Here is an 18,426-nt window from a genome sequence, read left to right as displayed (position 1 = left end):
CTGTAGTTCGGCGTTGTAACAGACTTCAGTGGGCAAATGCTCACCTTCGATGGCAACTGGCACGCTGGAGAAAATGTTGCATGTTGGTGTTTTCAGTCTTTTATGTCCAACAAAGAAATAAAATCACCCTCCAGTTTGGGAACCATGGTACAGAGGTTTATCAAAAGAGGAGGGAATAGGGAAAGGCGTGTGATTCATTTTTGTAATCTCCAGATAGGTAGCATGCACTGAGAGTCCACGGAGAACAACGTAGGGCACCAAACAAAAGGATGTGCAGAAAATAGAGTCTACATTTTATTCAGAAACAATAACAGGCTCCTCTTAAACTTTATCAGAGTGCCCAAGCTGCTAACCAGAACATTCAGTCCTTTCTTTCTGTCCTCTCAGTTGGCATATTAACTCCTCTAAGATCACCGATTCAGGAGGGAGGGAAAGAGGGCAGGAAAGCGACACACAGGAAAGTGAAAATGATGAAACAATGATTGGCACATGCTCATGTACTCAGGTGTGACCCTTAGACTACTATCAAAGAGTGACACCGCAATGGCACAGACAGAGTCAATCTGAACAGTCTCCTCTACTTACATGTGACAGTGAGGCAGGTGTGTCCCACCTGCGATCCCGAGGGGTACAGGTCAAAAATGCATGTGTAGCAGCCCTCGTCTCTGAAGCCCACCCTGCGGATGGTGATGGCTGAGGTGTCCTTGGGGGAGGGGGCCAGCTCTACATGCTGCTGGCCGCTCACGCTGTCCTTCTGGCTGGGCTCGTAGGTCAACAGAGTCTTGTTCTGGACATCCAGCCAGCGCACCTGTTTCAGGCTGTCCCCACGCCCCTTGGACACCATGCAGGACAGAGTGAAGGGGAGCTCCACTGGGGCCGCCACGCTCTCAGGAGCCATTACCTTGCCTGGGACACAGATAGGGGTGGGGACAACAGGAATCACAGATCAGTCAAACAACTCATGCACTTGTGGCATGTAAAATGTCTAGCACTGTATACAACATATTGACTGGTGGAAACGTGCATTGCCACAATATATGTGAACTTCCAAATAAAAATAACAATTTGTCAATATGTCTAGTGCTATGTCCACTCACACTGCAGTCTGACCACCATCAGTAGGGACAAACACATCTGCAGGCATCGCATCAGGGAGGACTCACACATCATAGTCTGCATTGGGCAGAGTAGAGAGGCATTGAACTGGGGTCAAAGTTCAAAGTTCTCCAAGACCAGGGTAAGTCACTCATTAACTAAAATAGTTCCAAATAACCTCTGTCTGTGCCATCATCCAAAAGATTTCAACTTACGGTCTGAACACACCTCTTGGGTGGTTTATAGGAGTCTCATCTTACGCTCTGTCTCCTAGGAAAGATGACACACATGAATTTGGGTTAAGCCAGTATTGAAATCTGCCTTTGAAGTGCAGATATTGGATCAGTTAACTAAACTTAGACATTTTAAAGCAAAATGCAGGGCATCATTCCATCATCAAGGGATCAGCCACGCCCATTACACACAAGCCTTTCCTTTGATTCAATGGTTGCCATTCTCTAACAGACAGAGGCTACAATTGAGTCCATTGAGGATAAATGATCATGAACCCAGCATTTGCTTTTGAAATATACAATTGAATAAAGCCTAGCCCACCTCAAAGAAAAACAAATGCTGTTTTGAGTTTTGCCTAAAATGGAAAGGGCTGTGTTGTAAAATGCAATCGCTTCACTTTCTTGAATAAGATAAGCCCACTTGACAGCTTTAAAATAGTTCTTGTGAAAAATAACCTGTTATCCTATGAACACTTAGACCAGTGCTTTCAAAACTTTGGGCTGCACCCCCACTATCAGATTCGGCAGGAAGTGGTTCAGAGGTACAGGGAGATTTTAAAAAATGAACAAAAACCCTAGGTTTTACCATTAATTCATAAAAAACAAGTTCCCATCTCAAGAGGTCAAATAAGGAACACTATGTGCCTATTTAGTGCCAAATAAAGTAAGAGAGCAATTCCAAGGTAACAGAGTGACGCTGAGACTTTTTCACTTTAAAATGTATGCCAAACAAACACCAGTGATTAAAGTTAAACAAACCATGCAACTCTATCCACAAGGACGACTTTTAACAATGTATAGACATTTTACAAAAACACATTTCCTTGAAATACAGTGCAGATGCAAAGTTTGGTTATCATGTCTAACGCTGTTGACATGTTATGCTAATATCACTTTCCCCATCACAAAACACCAGCAAATGGCCACAAAGAGACACCAGCAAATGGCCACAAAGAGTAGAACCAGCTCACCTGCTTTTACACTATGATTTGGCTATTATATGTTCAATGTTTCTTTTGAAACAAATATTTAAAAAGCAATAGTTACCATATTAAAATGAGTTCAGTTCACAAAACAGGGTTTACCTTAAAATGAGAGACAAACGTAAATGAATTTGTCAAAGCAACAAAATAACTAGCTTTACAATGATGGTAAAAACTTGAGACATTTTGGGGTTAAAATCTTCCTAGAAGTCACAGATGGTGCACCAAGGGACATGTCAAAATTCAGAATTTTAGCAAGTCGTTATCCACATAAAAAACGACTCTCCGTGTGGTCTATATTAAAGTGCACTTCATTTAATATAACAAGCTTTTAAAATTCAATATTGGTGGTCAATTTCTACTTAAAATATCACAGCGACGTAAAACGCGCCCATTTCGTGTATTGACCGCACTATCCTGAAACGTTCTCTTACAATACATTTAATAGCTTACCTCTGTGTGTGGTGTAGCCTGCGGGCGTTAGTTTGATAGTTGGATTGCACACTTTACTCTCATGGTCCGTGTATTTCATTGAGTGTCTATTACGAGTGTATTTAGAGCTGGTCCGGGAAAATCCCGCCTACCTGTGAGTCTACTCAAATCAGGACTGAGTGAATGGACGGGTTAGTTGTTACAAAACTAAACCGACGTGTGCGCAACTATGGGGCAAAACAGATTGGTTTAGATTGTTGACAACATGTAAACTATATTTCGTCTCCAATACATTTTTTAAAACAAACACATTTACACAATTACATGACATCCGTCAAAACAAGCTATAGTATCAAGAACAAGATGAAACGAGCTAAACACAATTCCCCACATGGGAGTTTTGTGAATCTTGCTTGTAATCTGGCCATCCAGAATCACAGAAACATCCTGTCCCATGGAAGCGCAGACATTGTTTTCGTGACGTTGTCCGCTAACCCATCTATAGGAAAGGGCATTGGGCAAAAAGGAAAAGACCGGTTTTGTAGTAATGCGTGAAATTGTAAGTTTACGTCATGGTGCCAACACTGGTCATGCTTCGGGTCAAATAATTGCATGTCCTTTTTACGCACTTGTGTGCATAATAGTGGCGCTGACAAAAAGGCACAGCTATCGATTCAACAGCTTGTGGTGTGGGCAAGCTGCCCTTTAACGCTGCGTACTGAAAGTTCAAAGCATATACATTAGCTTCGGTTTACTCCTAGTAGTCCAGTTGATAATTGTAAAATTGTATGACACCTATCAAACTTGGTACACTAATACTAGATAACTTGAGACATTTTAAATAATTAGAGGCAGTCTGGGTAGCCTCACAGTCAACCATTAAAATGTCTGCCATCCTGATTTCCTGTTAGAAGAAAATAGGGTAAAATCTGTCCAAACAATATAACGTTGATTTTGCAAATATGGGCACTTCTGTATGTAATTTTTTTTTACAAATAAAACCTATTGAAACTTATCTATCTGAAAATTGTCTTCACTCTGTCTGGAAACAAGATCTAAGTAGCTGAGACCATACTTTTTAAGAATATAATGATTTAACCCCCCCAGGACATAGACATAACTGATATGGGCAGAATGCTTAAATTCTTGTTAATCTAACTGCACTGTCCAATTTATAGTTGCTATTACAGTGAAATAATACCATGCTACTGTTTGAGGATAGTGCACAGTTATGAACTTGAAAATGTATTAATAAACCAATTAGGTACATTTGGACAGTCTTGATACAACATTTTGAACAGAAATGCAATTGTTCATTGGATCACTAAAACTTTGCACACACACTGCTGCCATGTAGTGGCCAAAATCTAAATTATGCCTAAACTGGAATATTACATTTTGTCCGTTCTCTTGCATTTCAAAGATTATGGGGGCGCACATGTTATTTTCTTTACATTATCTTTTACCAGATCTAATGTGTTATATTCTCCTACATTCATTTCACATTTCCACACACTTCAAAGTTTTTCCTTTCAAATTATAACAAGAATATGCACACATGTATCCTTGCTTCAGGTCCTGAGCTACAGGCAGTTAGATTTGGGTATGTCATTTTAGGCAAAAATTTGCAAAAAGGTCACTCTATTGCTTAATGAGAGACCAAATGTCCTACCAGACGTCACCATCAAGCATCACATGCCATTTTGTCACTGGATGAGGCTCAGGGACAAGCCCAATCACATTCTCTGGTTGATACTGTACCATACAATGTCCTCTCTCATTGGCCAAAATAATTGTTTGGCTCCCTCACGATTCATGGCTTTTCAACATCTTGTATAATACAAGGGTAAGGGTCTTCATCATATTTAACAACACACCACTCTCCAATCAGTCTCTCAACACACCTATTTATTTTCTCGAGGTATCTTTTTTTGGTTTCTTAAGATACTGTTACGAGAATTTTCGAATCCCAATGCTATTAATTACCAATCAATAAGCCATGACTAATCCCCAAGGTTTGTAAGACCCTGGGTTAATAATAATTAGTCAAGGACTCAGCTTTCTGCAAAAGATCTGTACAGTTTATTCAGAGAACGTTCCGCCGTCCATTTTACAGAACATCATTATATACCAGGCTCCTCATTTACGCACACACATTACACACTAACATCAAGAGTTAATTGTCCTCTTCCTCAGAACTCTCAAAACCATAATGGCATCGCACGGCGCGAAATACAAAACCAACTAAAATACCACAATTCAATTTTCTCAAACAATCAACTATTTTAAAGATAAGACTCTCATGAATCTAACCACATTGTCCGATTTCAAAAAGGCTTTACAGCGAAAGCAAAACATTAGATTATGTTAGGAGAGTACATAGACACAAATAATCACACAGCCATTTTCCAAGCAAGCATATATGTCACATAAACCCAAACCACAGCTAAATGCAGCACTAACCTTTGATTTTCTTCATCAGATGACACTCCTAGGACATTTTGTTATACAATACATGAATGTTTTGTTCAATCAAGTTCATATTTATATCAAAAAACAGCTTTTTACAGTAGCATGTGATGTTCAGAACTAGCATACCCACCAATAACTTCCGGTGAATTTACTAAATTACTCATGATAAACGTTCACAAAATACATAACAATTATTTTAAGAATTAGATACAGAACTCCTTTATGCAATCGCGGTGTCAGATTTTAAAATAGCTTTTTGGCGAAAGCACATTTTGCAATATTCTGAGTACATAGCTCAGCCATCACAGGCTAGCTATTCAGACACCCGCCAACGTCGGGGCTCACTAAACTCAGAATTACTATTAGAAAAATTGGATTACCTTTGCTGTTCTTCATCAGAATGCACTCCCAGGACTTCTACTTCAACAACAAATGTTTTGGTTCCAAATAATCTATAGTTATATCCAAAAACCTCAGTTTTGTTCGTGCGTTCAGGTCCCTATCCGAACGGTGATGCGCGGACGCATGTCGTGACAATTTTTTTTTTAAATATTCCTTTACCGTACTTAGAAGCATGTCAAACGCTGTTTAAAATACATTTTTATGCGATTTTTCTCGTAAAATAGCGATAATATTCCAACCGGACAATGTTGTATTCATTCAAAGAGGAAAATAAAAAAATGGCGGTCTCGTGAACGCGCATCTCCAGTCTCTCTGTCACCAGGCAATCCACTGACAAACTCTGCTGCTGTTGTTATCTGCCCAGAGACAGGAGACGCGTCAATCCGGTTTCTGAAGGCTTTAGAGAGCCAATGGAAGTCTTAAAATGTGTCACGTAACAGCACAGATACTGTAATTTCAATAGAGATGCAACAGAAGGACTACAAATTGTCACAGGCCACTTCCTGTTTGGAATCTTCTCAAGTTTTTGTTTGCCATATGAGCTCTGTTATACTCACAGACACCATTCAAACAGTTTTAGAAACTTTAGTGTTTTCTATCCAATTCTACTAATAATATGCATATTCTCGTTTCTGGGCAAGAGTAGTAACCAGTTTAAATCGGGTACGTTTTTTTTATCTGGCCGTGAAAATACTGCCCTCTAGCCCAGACAGGTTAAGAAACAAAACGGAGCACAGATAAACGGAACCAACATAAGGCAGGTCCTCACCATACATAACTGGGAACAATGTCGCCTATGGGCACAAACCCACCATCGCTGGATAAGACAGGACTGGCAAAAAGTGCTCTTCACTGACGAGTCGTGGTTTTGTCTCACCAGGGTTGATGGTCGTGTTTATCGTCGAAGGAATGACCGTTACACGAGGCCTGTACTCTGGAGCGGGATCGATTTGGAGATGGAAGGTCCGTCATGGTCTGGGGCAGTGTGTCACAGCATCATCGGACTGAGCTTGTCGTCATTGCAGGCAATCTCAACGCTGTACATTACAAGGAAGACATCCTCCTCCCTCATGTGGTACCGTTCCTGAAGGCTCATCCTGACATGACCCTCCAGCATGACAATGCCACCAGCCATACTGCTCGTTCTGTGCATAATTTCCTGCAAGACAGGAATGTCAGTGTTCTGCCATGGCCAGTGAAGAGCCCGGATCTCAATCGCATTGAGCATGTCTGGGACCTGTTGGATCGGAGGATGAGGACTAGGGCCATTCCCCCCAGAAATGTCTGGGAACTTGCAGGTGCCTTGGTGGAAGAGTGGGGTAACATCTCACAGCAAGAACTGGCAAATCTGGTGAAGTCCATGAGGAAGAAATGCACTGCAGTACTTAATGCAGCTGGTGGCCACACCAGATACTGACTGTTACTTTTGATTTTGACCCCCCTTTTGTTCAGGGACACATTATTCCATTTCTGTTAGTCACATGTCTGTGGAACCTGTTCAGTTTATGTCTCAGTTGTTGAATCTTATGTTCATACAAATATTTACACATGTTAAGTTTGCTGAAATTAAATGCAGTTGACAGTGAGAGGATGTTTCTTTTTATGCTGAGTTGATATAGGGCAAATCAGTCTCTAAAGTGCAGGGTAGAGTATCGGGTGGTAGCCAACTAATAACAGTGACTAAGGTTCAAGCCAGGGTAGTGGGCAAAGGCCGGTTAATGGTTAACAGGCCATAGCTCAGTTGGCTGAGGTCTTGATCTCTTGGGCTTTTCTGTGACACTGGGTGCTATAGATATCCTGGAGGGCAGGCAGTGTGCTCCCGAGGATGCGTTGGGCTGACAGCACCACACTCTGGAGAGCCCGGAAGTTGCGGATGATACAATTGCTGTACCAGGCCAATATACAGCCCGACAGCATGCTCTCAGTGGTGCATCTGTAGAATTTTGTGAGGTTCTCAGGGGCCAAGACAAATTTCTTCAACTTCCTTCGCCACACTGTCTATGTGAAGGGACCATTTCAGGTAGTCAGTGATGTGCACACCGAGGAACTTGAAGCCTTTGACCCTCTCCACTGCGGCCCGTCGATGGAGATGGGGGCGTGCATGGCCACGTTGTCATGGGTGAACAAGGAGTACAGGAGGGGACTTAGCGCACACCCCTGTTGGGCCCCCATGTTGAGGATCAGCGTGGCGAAAGGGTTATGGCCGACCTTCACCAGTTGGGGTCAGCCCGTAAGAAAGTCCAGGACCCAGTTGCACAGTGAGGGGTTCAAACCTGGGGCCTTGAGCTTAGTGATGAGCTTGGAGGGCACTATGATTTTGAATGCTGAGCTGTTGTCAATGAACAGCATTCTTACATAGGTACTGTATTTCTCTTGTCCATGTGGGATAGAGCAGTGTGCAGTGCAATCGCAATTGTGTTGTCCGTGGATCTGTTGGGGCAGAATTGTAGTGCGTCAAGGTTGTCAGGTAAGGTGGAGGGGATATGGTCCTTATTAACTAGCCTCTCGAAGCACTTCATCATGACAGAAGCGAGTGCTTCCAGGTTGATGGTCATGTTATGAAAAAGTCTACACCCCTTCATTGGGGATTGGTCAACAGTAGGGATTCTTCAATTATTAAGTGTTTGTTGTCATTCAATGAGAGACGACCATGTTCATGCAAAAAAAAAAAAATCACTTGAAATATACTACACAAAACATCTTAGATGTAAAATAGTGCGACTAAGACCTCTGCAAACATCACAATTACAGATTTCTTGAGTCATCTTAGATTAATTCAGACTATTTTGAGGAATTGTACTTGTTGATGTGATTTGGCAACAGCGTCTCAAGACGGACAAACAGTAATATTGACTCTTTTCTTTCTAGTTTTTCAATCCAAGTTATTTTAAGGGAGTATGCGAGCGCAGACGTTCACTTCACCTAGCTGCGTTCTAGACAATGAGGCATATTGAAGACACTAAGAAGACGTTGCAGTTCAATTGTTTATTGAAACCAGACATTTAATTAAGTTCCTCTCATGCATCTCTGATCTCACCCTATTACTTGTTCTTGCTCTCCACCTTCAAGCTGGAAATGCATCCCTCTCTTATTCTCTCTACATCTTTTCCTCTCCTTTCCCTCTCATCCTTATCGCTCAAGACATTTCTCCTATCATCCCCCTTCCTGCGCTAGGATGTGTCGTTGCTCTGGTAACTCCCGGAGTGTTAACGTGATTGGCAGGAGTCCCTGACATGACAGTGCCCATGTCTGATGTAGGAGGTATTACTATAGACAGGTTCATCTGTGGAAGGGATCATTTAACTCACATCAGATCAGTTACTCTTACTCTCACTCCAAATCAGTTACATTACATTAAATACATTCAATTCTAGGGTCCAGAGTATTTTTTTGGTCAGGTTACAAGGTTGTGTGAAGCTCTGGGACCTAGTCATTATGCAACATACATCACTTAAAATAACATTGTAAATTGAGATACAATTTTCTACCAAAATAGATTGTCAAAATAGTTTACCTGTGCTGGATCTTTGCCTCGTTCTCCATTGAAATGCAACCACAGCTAGCACACTAGTAAGAAACACTGCTGAGCATCCACCCGCTGTGATGATAATCCACAGTGCTACCCCTGTTTCCCCACCAACTGGTACATCTGAGGTGCTAGATGAAGTGTTGGTTGTAGTCACGTTCTGTGAATCTGAAAATCAAAGAATAAATATTCAGGCCACTAAAACAGCTGTACACTAAAATATGCTGAGTTAAAAACAACCAAATTTGGATTATTTGTTAACCCAGCGCTGGGTAAATATTGGACAGAACACACACTGGTCAATTTTGACCCAGACAGTTGGGTTGTTGGGATTACCCAAACATGGGTTAATTTAACAATCAATTGGGTATTTTTTAAGTCTCATAGTGGGTTGGCTTAACACTGGCTCTTTTTAGTGTAATCCTTAGGTTATTTTTAGGATGCGTGGCTAATTAGGGGTTTGGCTTTCAGGTAGATCATATTGGCCACTAGAAAATAAAGGAAAGCCGCACACTCTAAGAGCTCAGATGCAAAAATTTAATAACCAACGTTTCGACAGCGAAGCTGTCTTCATCAGGGTATCATCAAACACTGCGAGATGAGTCATTTATATAGTGTCAAGAGACACACAGGTGTTTGTAATCATGGCCAAGTATGGCCTAATATCATTGGTTAACTCAAATATTTAAAAAAATGGCATACAAAGAACATACAAAAAGACAAACAAATGGATAGCATACGAACATAGCATTTGTAGTCTAAAATGTATCTAACAAACAATTACAATGGCAAAATCACAATTATCACAAGAATGGCTTCAGATCAAAGTCTATGTTGAGACCGAAGGGAGCAAGGGTCTTTAAATTAAAGATCCAGGCAGCCTCTCGTTTTAACAATAAATTATCAAGGTCACCCCCTCTCCTCGGGAGGGTGACATGTTCGATACCAATATAACGCAGAGACGAAATCGGATGGTTTGCTTCCAAAAAGTGGGCCGCAACTGGGTAAGTTAAGTTTTTGCACCTAATGGTGCTACGATGCTCTGAGATACGTACTTTTAATTCACGCTTTGTTTTACCCACATAATTTTTACCACAAGGACAAGTTATAAGATAAATAACTGCCTTAGTGGAACACGTAATAACACCTTTAATTGGGATAGATTTCCCTGTTTGGGGGTGTTTGAAGGATCTACATTTATAAGTGCCATTGCATTGAGCACAGCCATTACACTTGTAATTTCCATCCAGTATGGGCGCAAATAGACGTTGTTCAGGAATATCTTGGGGTGGTAAATCAGAGTGTACCAATTGGTCTCTGAGATTTCTTCCCCGCGAGAATACGACCAGGGGAAGATCAGAAAACACATTAACGAGACTATCATCATATTTCAGAATGTGCCAATGTTTGTGAACGATTCCTTTAATTTGTTCAGAGCACTTTGAATAGCGGGTAGTGAGAACGCAAGAATGCGTCTTTTTGCGAGACTGACCTTGAAAAAGGTCATGTCTCGTTTTGTTTTGAATTTTCTCAATGGCAATATTAATCTGATCATTGTTGTACCCCCTCTCCTTGAACTTATCCTGAGTCTCAGCCATATTTCTGTCGAAATCTGATTGTTTAATACAAATTCTTTTGATTCGACAGAATTGGCTGTAGGGCAAACTATTTTTCAAGGGAAGTGGGTGACAACTATCAGCCCTCAACAAACTGTTACGATCAGTAGGTTTCCTGTAAAGATCAGTGTATAAAACATTATCTTCACACATGTCATTCCTGTTCATCATGTAAAGTTTACATTCAAATTTCCCCTTATTTTGTGTGCATTTTCCACATTCGTCTAGAATAGTAAGATTGTTTATTACATATTCTAATAAGGTATACCACCTTATTGTATCCCAACAGTGAGATTTACATAGGCTTTTAGGGGAATTCATACACTTCTGTAAGGCTCATTGAAGCTACAAAAATGCTAATGTTTGATAACTATAAAACAGAACAGAATGAACATTAATGAATGACATTTACTCTCATGGGTGAAAAAAAAGCCACACCCCTACTAAACTATGCCACCAGTCTTTTGATCTGACACACTGGATCATATCTTAATAACCCAGCCCCCAGAATCAATAACCCAGCAGTTTTTAATGCAAACTACTTAACTAAGTGACCCAATGCCTGCAACACAGCAGTTGGGTCAACCAAACAACCCACTATTTTTTTTGTATAATCTCAAACACAATGAAATTAAATGTTTTACCCTAAACTGGCGATAAAGCTTTTGAACTTAAATAATTTATAAAGTGCTCAAGGGGTAGACAGCATCCAGATCAAACTGAAGATTGGGGTCTGAAGGAAATTATGACTCAGATTCTGAGCTTCCGTCTGTTCCTACAATTGACTCGGAGCTGAAATAGCCTGAGAAAATAGAAATAAACTGCTCTTACCTGAGATGACACTGACAGTTGGGTGTGATTCCCTCTCCCCCAGCACATTCAGAGTAACAATGTATGTCTGGATGGTTCTGCCTGTGGAGACCACACTGCAGGTGTAATCCCCTGAATCTCCCTGACGGAGACCCTGGATACTCAGAGATCCATTATTCTGGATCTGCGTCCGGTTGTTAAAGATGGTTGTCTTGTGGTCACCATCTTTGTTAAATTGTACTATAGACAGCAGCTTATTTTTTCCAGGTTGGCTATATCTCCATTCAACCTGACTTTGAGGTTCAATCTGCTCACTAGGTAAGGTCAAAATGATGGACTGACCTTCAAAGGCTGTCCTTGTCTCAGCCAACACCTCTGGGACCTCTGTAGGGAGGAAGGAGGAGATGTTTATGTTAGTGGAAATTCAAAGTAAATAGGTCATTGTAAGACAATCAATAAATGTTTACCTATGGAGAGGAGCTGGAGAGCGAGGAAGACTGTGATATGATGGGGCTTCATTTGAAGCTGATCCTATGAAATCTGTCAGATAGGACCACTGGTGCCCGTTTCCTCTTTCAATCACAACTGTTGAACGATGCACTATAGCCTAGTTGTACAACTGACTAGGCATCCCCCTTTCCCTTGTATCCCTCTCTCTGTCGCTCTTCTCACACCAGTGCAACCATGGGTTTTTCTATGTTACACAAAACGTCATCGCCGGTCTTTACGTTGAATCACAACATTGTTGCTCTAATGCCATGGCTACAGAGAGCACACAGTCTCCCATTGCAGAGCCTCTAGAGCATAAATGGCATACTCGTGTCTACTTCCTGTGTACAAGGATGTGGTTACTGAAGTTAGAACCCTACACAGTATAGGGCTGAAGGCCATTTCCTGTGTGGGTCAGAGGAGATGGTTAGGTTGTGGTTGGAGGTGTGTTGATCTATTGAGTAGGCTCTATGACCTGAACACAACCGTGAGCTCTGCAGATAAGCATAATTTATTACATGGAAATCCATTCTGACATACAACCCCCAGTGGTTTAATGTTTTGCAAGTTTCTGCCATATTGCATTGCTCTCTATAACATATTGAAGTGGAAAACGTATGAAGCATATCACACATCACCGAAGCACCGACATAAACAAATAATATTCATTAACGTCAGAACATGTTTGTAATAATTACCTGTATATTGTTAGCACTGCTCACATAATCCAAACATCTATGGGCTTTATTCCATGATCATAGAGCCCCACATTGGAGGTGTCATAATACCCATAAAACCTAGCAGTCAAATAGGACAATGGTTCCAATCATTTCTCCCATAGGGGATTTTTCAAAACACTTAAAATAAGGGCTGTGTTTCGTGTAGGCTTATCCTGGCATGACGTTTTGATAACCATGTAAATCTCTCGGACAAGGTGACTTTTCAATATTTTGGGCTCTATTTATTCTCAGATACGAAAATGTTAATTAGGTATCAAAGTAGAGATCATGCAAAACTACAAATCCCTGCAAGCTCCTGCACATAATCTCTAGCTGTCACCTTTACTAACAGGTATTGTGCCAATTAAAAACTTGCACAAGACAGTTCACAGATTTATCCATTTAAAGAAATTTAGCAAGTGTATTCATTACTACATTTAGCTAACAGTTGATAGTAAATCCAGAGATTCTTACCTTTGCCTCGATTCAGCAGTCTCATCCAGATCACCATGGCATTTGTAGTTCTTTATGATAGCCACATCAGCAGCTAATTAGCATGTCATTTTTGTGGGGTAAATACAGGCGAATATATTGATAGTCACCTTGTCCTAGAGAGATTTACACGGTTATCAAAACCATACCGCAGGGTAAGCCTACACAAAACATAGCCCTTATTTTAAGTCTTTCTAAAATTCTCTTTGGGAAAAATGAACAGTTGAAAAATGATTGGAAACACTTCCCTATTTGACAGCTAGGTTTTATGGGTATTATGACTGTCACGGATGTCGTATGAAAGAGACCAAGGTGCAGCATGCGTATCGTTCCACATCTTTATTTCTATGTGAAACTATGCAAGACAGACAAACTATAAACAACAAACCATAACGAAGAGGTACGACATGCATAAACTCAAAATAATCTCCCACAAACACTAGTGGGGAGAAAAAACAACTTAAATATGATCCCCAATTAGAGACAACGATGACCAGCTGCCTCTAATTGGAATCATACGAAACCCCAACCTAGAAATAAAAACCTAGAACACAACATAGAAAATGTAAACTAGACAAAAACCCCAACCTAGAAAAAAGAACCTAGAACACAACATAGAAAATGTAAACTAAACAAAAACCCCAACATAGAAAAAAGAACCTAGAACACAACATAGAAAATTTAAACTAGACAAAAACCCCAACATAGAAAAAAGAAACTAGAACCAAACATATAAATAAACTAGACAAAACCCCCCAGTCACGCCCTGACCTACTCTACCATAGAAAAATACGAGCTCTCTATGGTAAGGACGTGACAATGACTCATACTGTGGTACTCTATTTTGGAAGCATTTGTTTGAAGCCCAGTCAGAAGAGGCCCAACCTAGCAACTACCGCTCTCCTTGTGCATATCATTATGCATATAGGCTGTCACGTAGAGTAGGCCAGAAGGCTAAACTGGAAAACCTAACCTCTATAAAAAATAAAAAGATGGCGGAGCCGCAAAAGTTCTTCTGTGCAACGGTGTTTATTTACATAGTGATTCCGGAACAAAACAACAGTACTGCCATCAAACGTATACCTTATGGGACAGCTTAAAAACAAAGCTGCCCCACCCACAGCTCAATCCAAAATGCCTCTCCATGAACTGAAAGAGAGGCTCCTTTTGTAGGGGTAGCCCCTCCCCTCAGAACAATTAACACTAATTAATTAAGCAATTACCTATTCAACATACAGTTTCCATTTATCTAAACATACCAAAATATATACATTGCAACACGTTTATGAAACAACATCACAATATAACATTTACAAAATTACATCACTACTGACAGTGTCTTCCAATATGCCCGTTTACATTAATGAGCCATTCCGGACAGGCACTACAAAGTAAGCCCAATTCCCTTAGCTCGGGTCCTTATCCAGCATACCTGGAAGCTACAGAGATGGAGAGAGAGAGGAACAGAACAAACAACCGTGCTCATCCATAACATCGATAAGTATACTAAATATTGCTTATATTAAATATGAACACCTGTCTTTATACCCTAACTGGTTACTGAAGTAAGTGTGAAATGTATGTACTAAGATAGAGACGTTAACTTGTGTGTCGACCCACATTGTTAACTTATCTGATAACGGAGCAGGGAGGAGTGATGAATGTGTGCGTGCGTTAAAGTACCAAATGCTGCCCGCGGCCAGTGACGGACTTCTACGTCACATAGGCTATCAATCTTATTGTTGGTCATTATCATTAGGCCTAAACATATTTTTAATAAATTATTGCAAATCATGTAGGCTAATCTTTTCTCTAATTTACAGGTGTAATTATTAGTCCAAAGAATTGCAAGAGTTTCTATTAGACAAATTCGGGAAGAAAGGTTTTGCAACAGATTCGGCATAATGAATACACCCCTGGTATCAAAGTCATTCCATGGAGGGCCGAGTGCCTGCGGGTTTTCGCTCCTTCCCTGTACTTGATTGATGAATTAAGGTCACTGATTAGTAAGGAACTCCCCTCACCTGGTTGTCTAGGTCCTCCATGGAATGTTTGACCCCCCTGCTCTAAATCATTGAAATAAGAATTGTTTGTAGCCATTGAACACCTGTCCGTTGTCTGTCTCCCATCAACAGTATAGTGGCAAACCTGGGCTGTGTTCAGTACAAAAAAAACATAATAGAACATTCAATTAAACGGAAACGGTACTGTACTAAACAACCAGTTGAAAAATGCACAGGGGTTGTGTTAAATACATCACTCATTGCTTCAAGCGACACCCCACAACACCCATCAAATGGAGAAAACGTACCTCAAAGTCTGTTCAAGAACGTTTTGGGAAACAAAACATTCCACAACATAGCAAACGTTCAATTGAACTGAACTCAATCCTGGTTTGGAAGATACTAGGGGTAGACGTGACATAGTAAGGATAAATCCGGGACACTCATTTGTCTGATATGTTATGTTTCGTATGGTACGTATTAATTTATGGATGTCCATCATCCATTTCATATGATATGTTACGAATTACAATTTGTATGGTATGTTACGAATTGCAGTATGTACAATATGGTATGATTTGCAATTCGTACAATATGTTATGAATTTGCAAAACGTCTATGTAACAAATTCCAATTTGTTGTGGCTAATGTTAGCTAGGTGGCTAACATTAGCTAGGCTAGGGTTAAGGCTAGGAGTTAAGTTAATGGGTTGGGGTTAGCTAACATGCTAAGCAGTGCACAGTAGCTCGAATGTAGTAAGTAGTTGCTAATGCTAAAGTTGTCTGTGATGAGATGTTCGAGTTACACAACCAACCTCCCTACCTTTGTTTTTGCCTTAAGTAACCTTTTGTCTTCTGTAACCATACCAGATGTAGCATGTCATACTAATTTGAGTGTCCTGGATTTACATTTAGTATGTTATACATTTAGTATGTTATGTCTAGTCTGACTATGAGACCAGACTGTGTCCATAGACTGCTTACATGGTAAGGATATCAATAGGTGGGTTTAAGCAGTAAGCCTTACGAAGCCTACTGTAGACGAAAGTCGACGAGTAAAGTCGGGGGAGGTGCATCTGCGACAGCTGAAAGTCAGACACTAGTGGTTTTCCAACAGCAAGGCTCAGATCAACATGTCAGTATCAACAAAGCTGATATTGTTGATAAAAGTTTTTCTGGATAAATGACAAAATAAACTTTTTATTTAACTAGGCAAGTCAGTTAAGAACCAATTCTTATTTAAAATGACGGCCTAGGAACAGTGGGTTATCTGCCTTGTTCAGGGGCAGAATGACAGATTTTTACCTCGATCTAGCAACCTTTCGGTTACTGTCCCAACGCTCTAACCACTTGACTACCTGCCGCCCTTACAGTATATATACCCCATACAGTATAACACAATGAAAACATAAGGTGTATAATGAATTGACGAGAGAGATGTCTCAAATATTACTTTCATTTGTAAGCCCTGTTGCTTTAGAATAAAATAAAAGTTGGTTCCTGATTCAGTCACGTCTTTAGACACGTTTGTGTAGGTCAAACAAAAACACCCTTGACCAATAGTGCCACCCACAATGCCGGTGATGGCTGCATAGTGCAGTTGGCGACTTAATCAAAAACTGCATGACCTTTGCTCACATAATTTTTGTCAAGTTCATGCAGTCAATATTTAGTTGCAAGTCTGATCTTTTTTATAACCATAATACAACACACTTTGAAAGCCTTGACCAACGATGGTCACCGACTTAATACAAGTAATTTGGGTGAACTATCCCTTTAAACTTAATAAACCATTCAAAGCAGAGATCTGTATATAATTATGAAATGCTGATGTCTCCGCCCTAGCAGTGAGAGTTGTTGTCCCAGCATAACCCCAAAGAAACAAATTGGCCTTATTTTGGACAGATTTTAGCGAGAGTGAAAACTCTTGCCTGACCTCTTCCTCTGTGTCCGAACGTCACGTTATTGCGACGGAATGGACTTTTCCCTCTTATTCTGATGACGTAGACATCAGTTCAGCAAGTTGACAGGTCAACAACGCGTTTCCACAATGCAAATAATAACAAAATAACCACGTTGTCACGTGTTAGTTGACATTTGTATTGCAGTCAGACATGGCCTGAATGTAGAACATTTGAACTGGAAGTGTTCTATAGATTTTAGGCCGTGGTTTCCTGATCAAAATGTCGTTTCTTATGGATTCAGTGATCATGTTCACCTCACAGGTAAGAACTAACGTTTGCTAGCTAGCTAGATCACGCGTCACAACATTTTGGGATCTCGTTGCTTAGTCAGAGCTTGTAGAATTTTGAAACGAACAATGGAAAAATGTTGCGCAATGCAGGTGTGGAAAGCTCTTAGAGACTTACACAGAAAGAGTCCCAGCTGTAATCACTGCCAAAAGTGCTTCTACAAAGTATTGACTCAGGGGTGTGAATACTTATGTAAATTAGTATAATTTAATTTTCGATACGTTTGCAAAAATGTCTAAAAACATATTTTCACAACTTTGTCATTATGAGGTATTGTGTGTAGAAAAAAACATTGAATACATTTTAAATTCAGGCTGTAATGCAAAAAAATGGGGAATAAGTCAAGGGGTATGAATACTTTCTGAAGGCACTGTAGCAATAACGTTACTTGTGTAGCTAGTAACTAATATAACATACCTCATAGTCTTTGAACAGCTGCCGCATGAAGAACAGCCACCCAAAGCCAAAGAACAGCACCTGGGAAGAGAGTTGGAAGATTTCCATGTTAGTTAACTTGCACCAGACAGTGTATGTGCAAACATCCTAACGTTAGCTTCTGACAAATTGGTTGTTGATCATTACTAGACGACCATTTTCAGGTCTTTCCATAGATTTTCAAGTAGATTTAAGTCAAAACTGTAACTTGGCCACTCAGGAACATTCACTGTCTTCAGGGTAAGTAACTCCAGTGTAGATGTGGCCTTGTGTTTTTGGTTATTGTCCTGCTGAAAGTTGAATTAATCTCCCAGTGTCTGGTGGAAAGCAGACAGAGACTAGTTTTCATCTAGGGGTTTGCCTGTGCTTAGCTGTTTCTTTTTTGTCCTGTAAAACTCCCCAGTCCTTAACTATTACAAGCATACCCAGATCATGATGCAGCCACCACTATGCTTGAAAATATGGGGA

At 40.4% G+C, this 18,426-nt stretch overlaps 2 protein-coding genes across 6 annotated transcripts in view; both read right to left on the bottom strand.

Moving 5' to 3' along the window:
* Window positions 1-3,149, bottom strand: part of ox2g (OX-2 membrane glycoprotein) — an 82,031-nt gene extending 78,882 nt beyond the window's left edge. The window contains exons 1-5 of one of the 4 annotated variants that reach the window (XM_014164725.2): window positions 2,765-3,149; window positions 2,376-2,413; window positions 1,324-1,365; window positions 1,098-1,173; window positions 586-906 (exon numbers count right to left, since the gene is read on the bottom strand). In XM_014164725.2, coding sequence (XP_014020200.1) covers window positions 586-906; window positions 1,098-1,170 — 394 coding nt within the window. In that variant the 5' untranslated portion in view covers window positions 1,171-1,173; window positions 1,324-1,365; window positions 2,376-2,413; window positions 2,765-3,149. Of the gene's footprint in view, window positions 1-585; window positions 907-1,097; window positions 1,174-1,310; window positions 1,366-2,375; window positions 2,414-2,764 lie in introns of all 4 variants that reach the window. The other 3 variants (XM_014164724.2, XM_014164727.2, NM_001165316.1) reach the window with 3 other exon arrangements.
* A 5,446-nt stretch (window positions 3,150-8,595) lies between these two features.
* On the bottom strand, window positions 8,596-12,501 carry LOC106582054 (uncharacterized). 2 transcript variants are annotated; one of them, XM_014164749.2, is made up of 4 exons: window positions 12,037-12,501; window positions 11,591-11,953; window positions 9,132-9,311; window positions 8,596-8,900 (listed from the first exon to the last, which is right to left on the bottom strand). In XM_014164749.2, exons 1-4 carry the CDS (start codon window positions 12,086-12,088, stop codon window positions 8,824-8,826), a joined length of 672 nt encoding a protein of 223 aa, XP_014020224.1. In that variant the 5' UTR covers window positions 12,089-12,501; the 3' UTR covers window positions 8,596-8,823. The 2 variants fall into 2 exon arrangements, with proteins under 2 accessions (XP_014020224.1, XP_045560572.1); XM_045704616.1 differs by having other exon boundaries at window positions 11,912-11,953.
* Between the last annotated feature and the right edge of the window lie 5,925 nt (window positions 12,502-18,426).

Source organism: Salmo salar, chromosome ssa21, assembly GCF_905237065.1.
Source record: "Salmo salar chromosome ssa21, Ssal_v3.1, whole genome shotgun sequence".
Taxonomy (NCBI): domain Eukaryota; kingdom Metazoa; phylum Chordata; class Actinopteri; order Salmoniformes; family Salmonidae; genus Salmo; species Salmo salar.
This window is presented reverse-complemented; position numbering and strand designations above follow the sequence as displayed.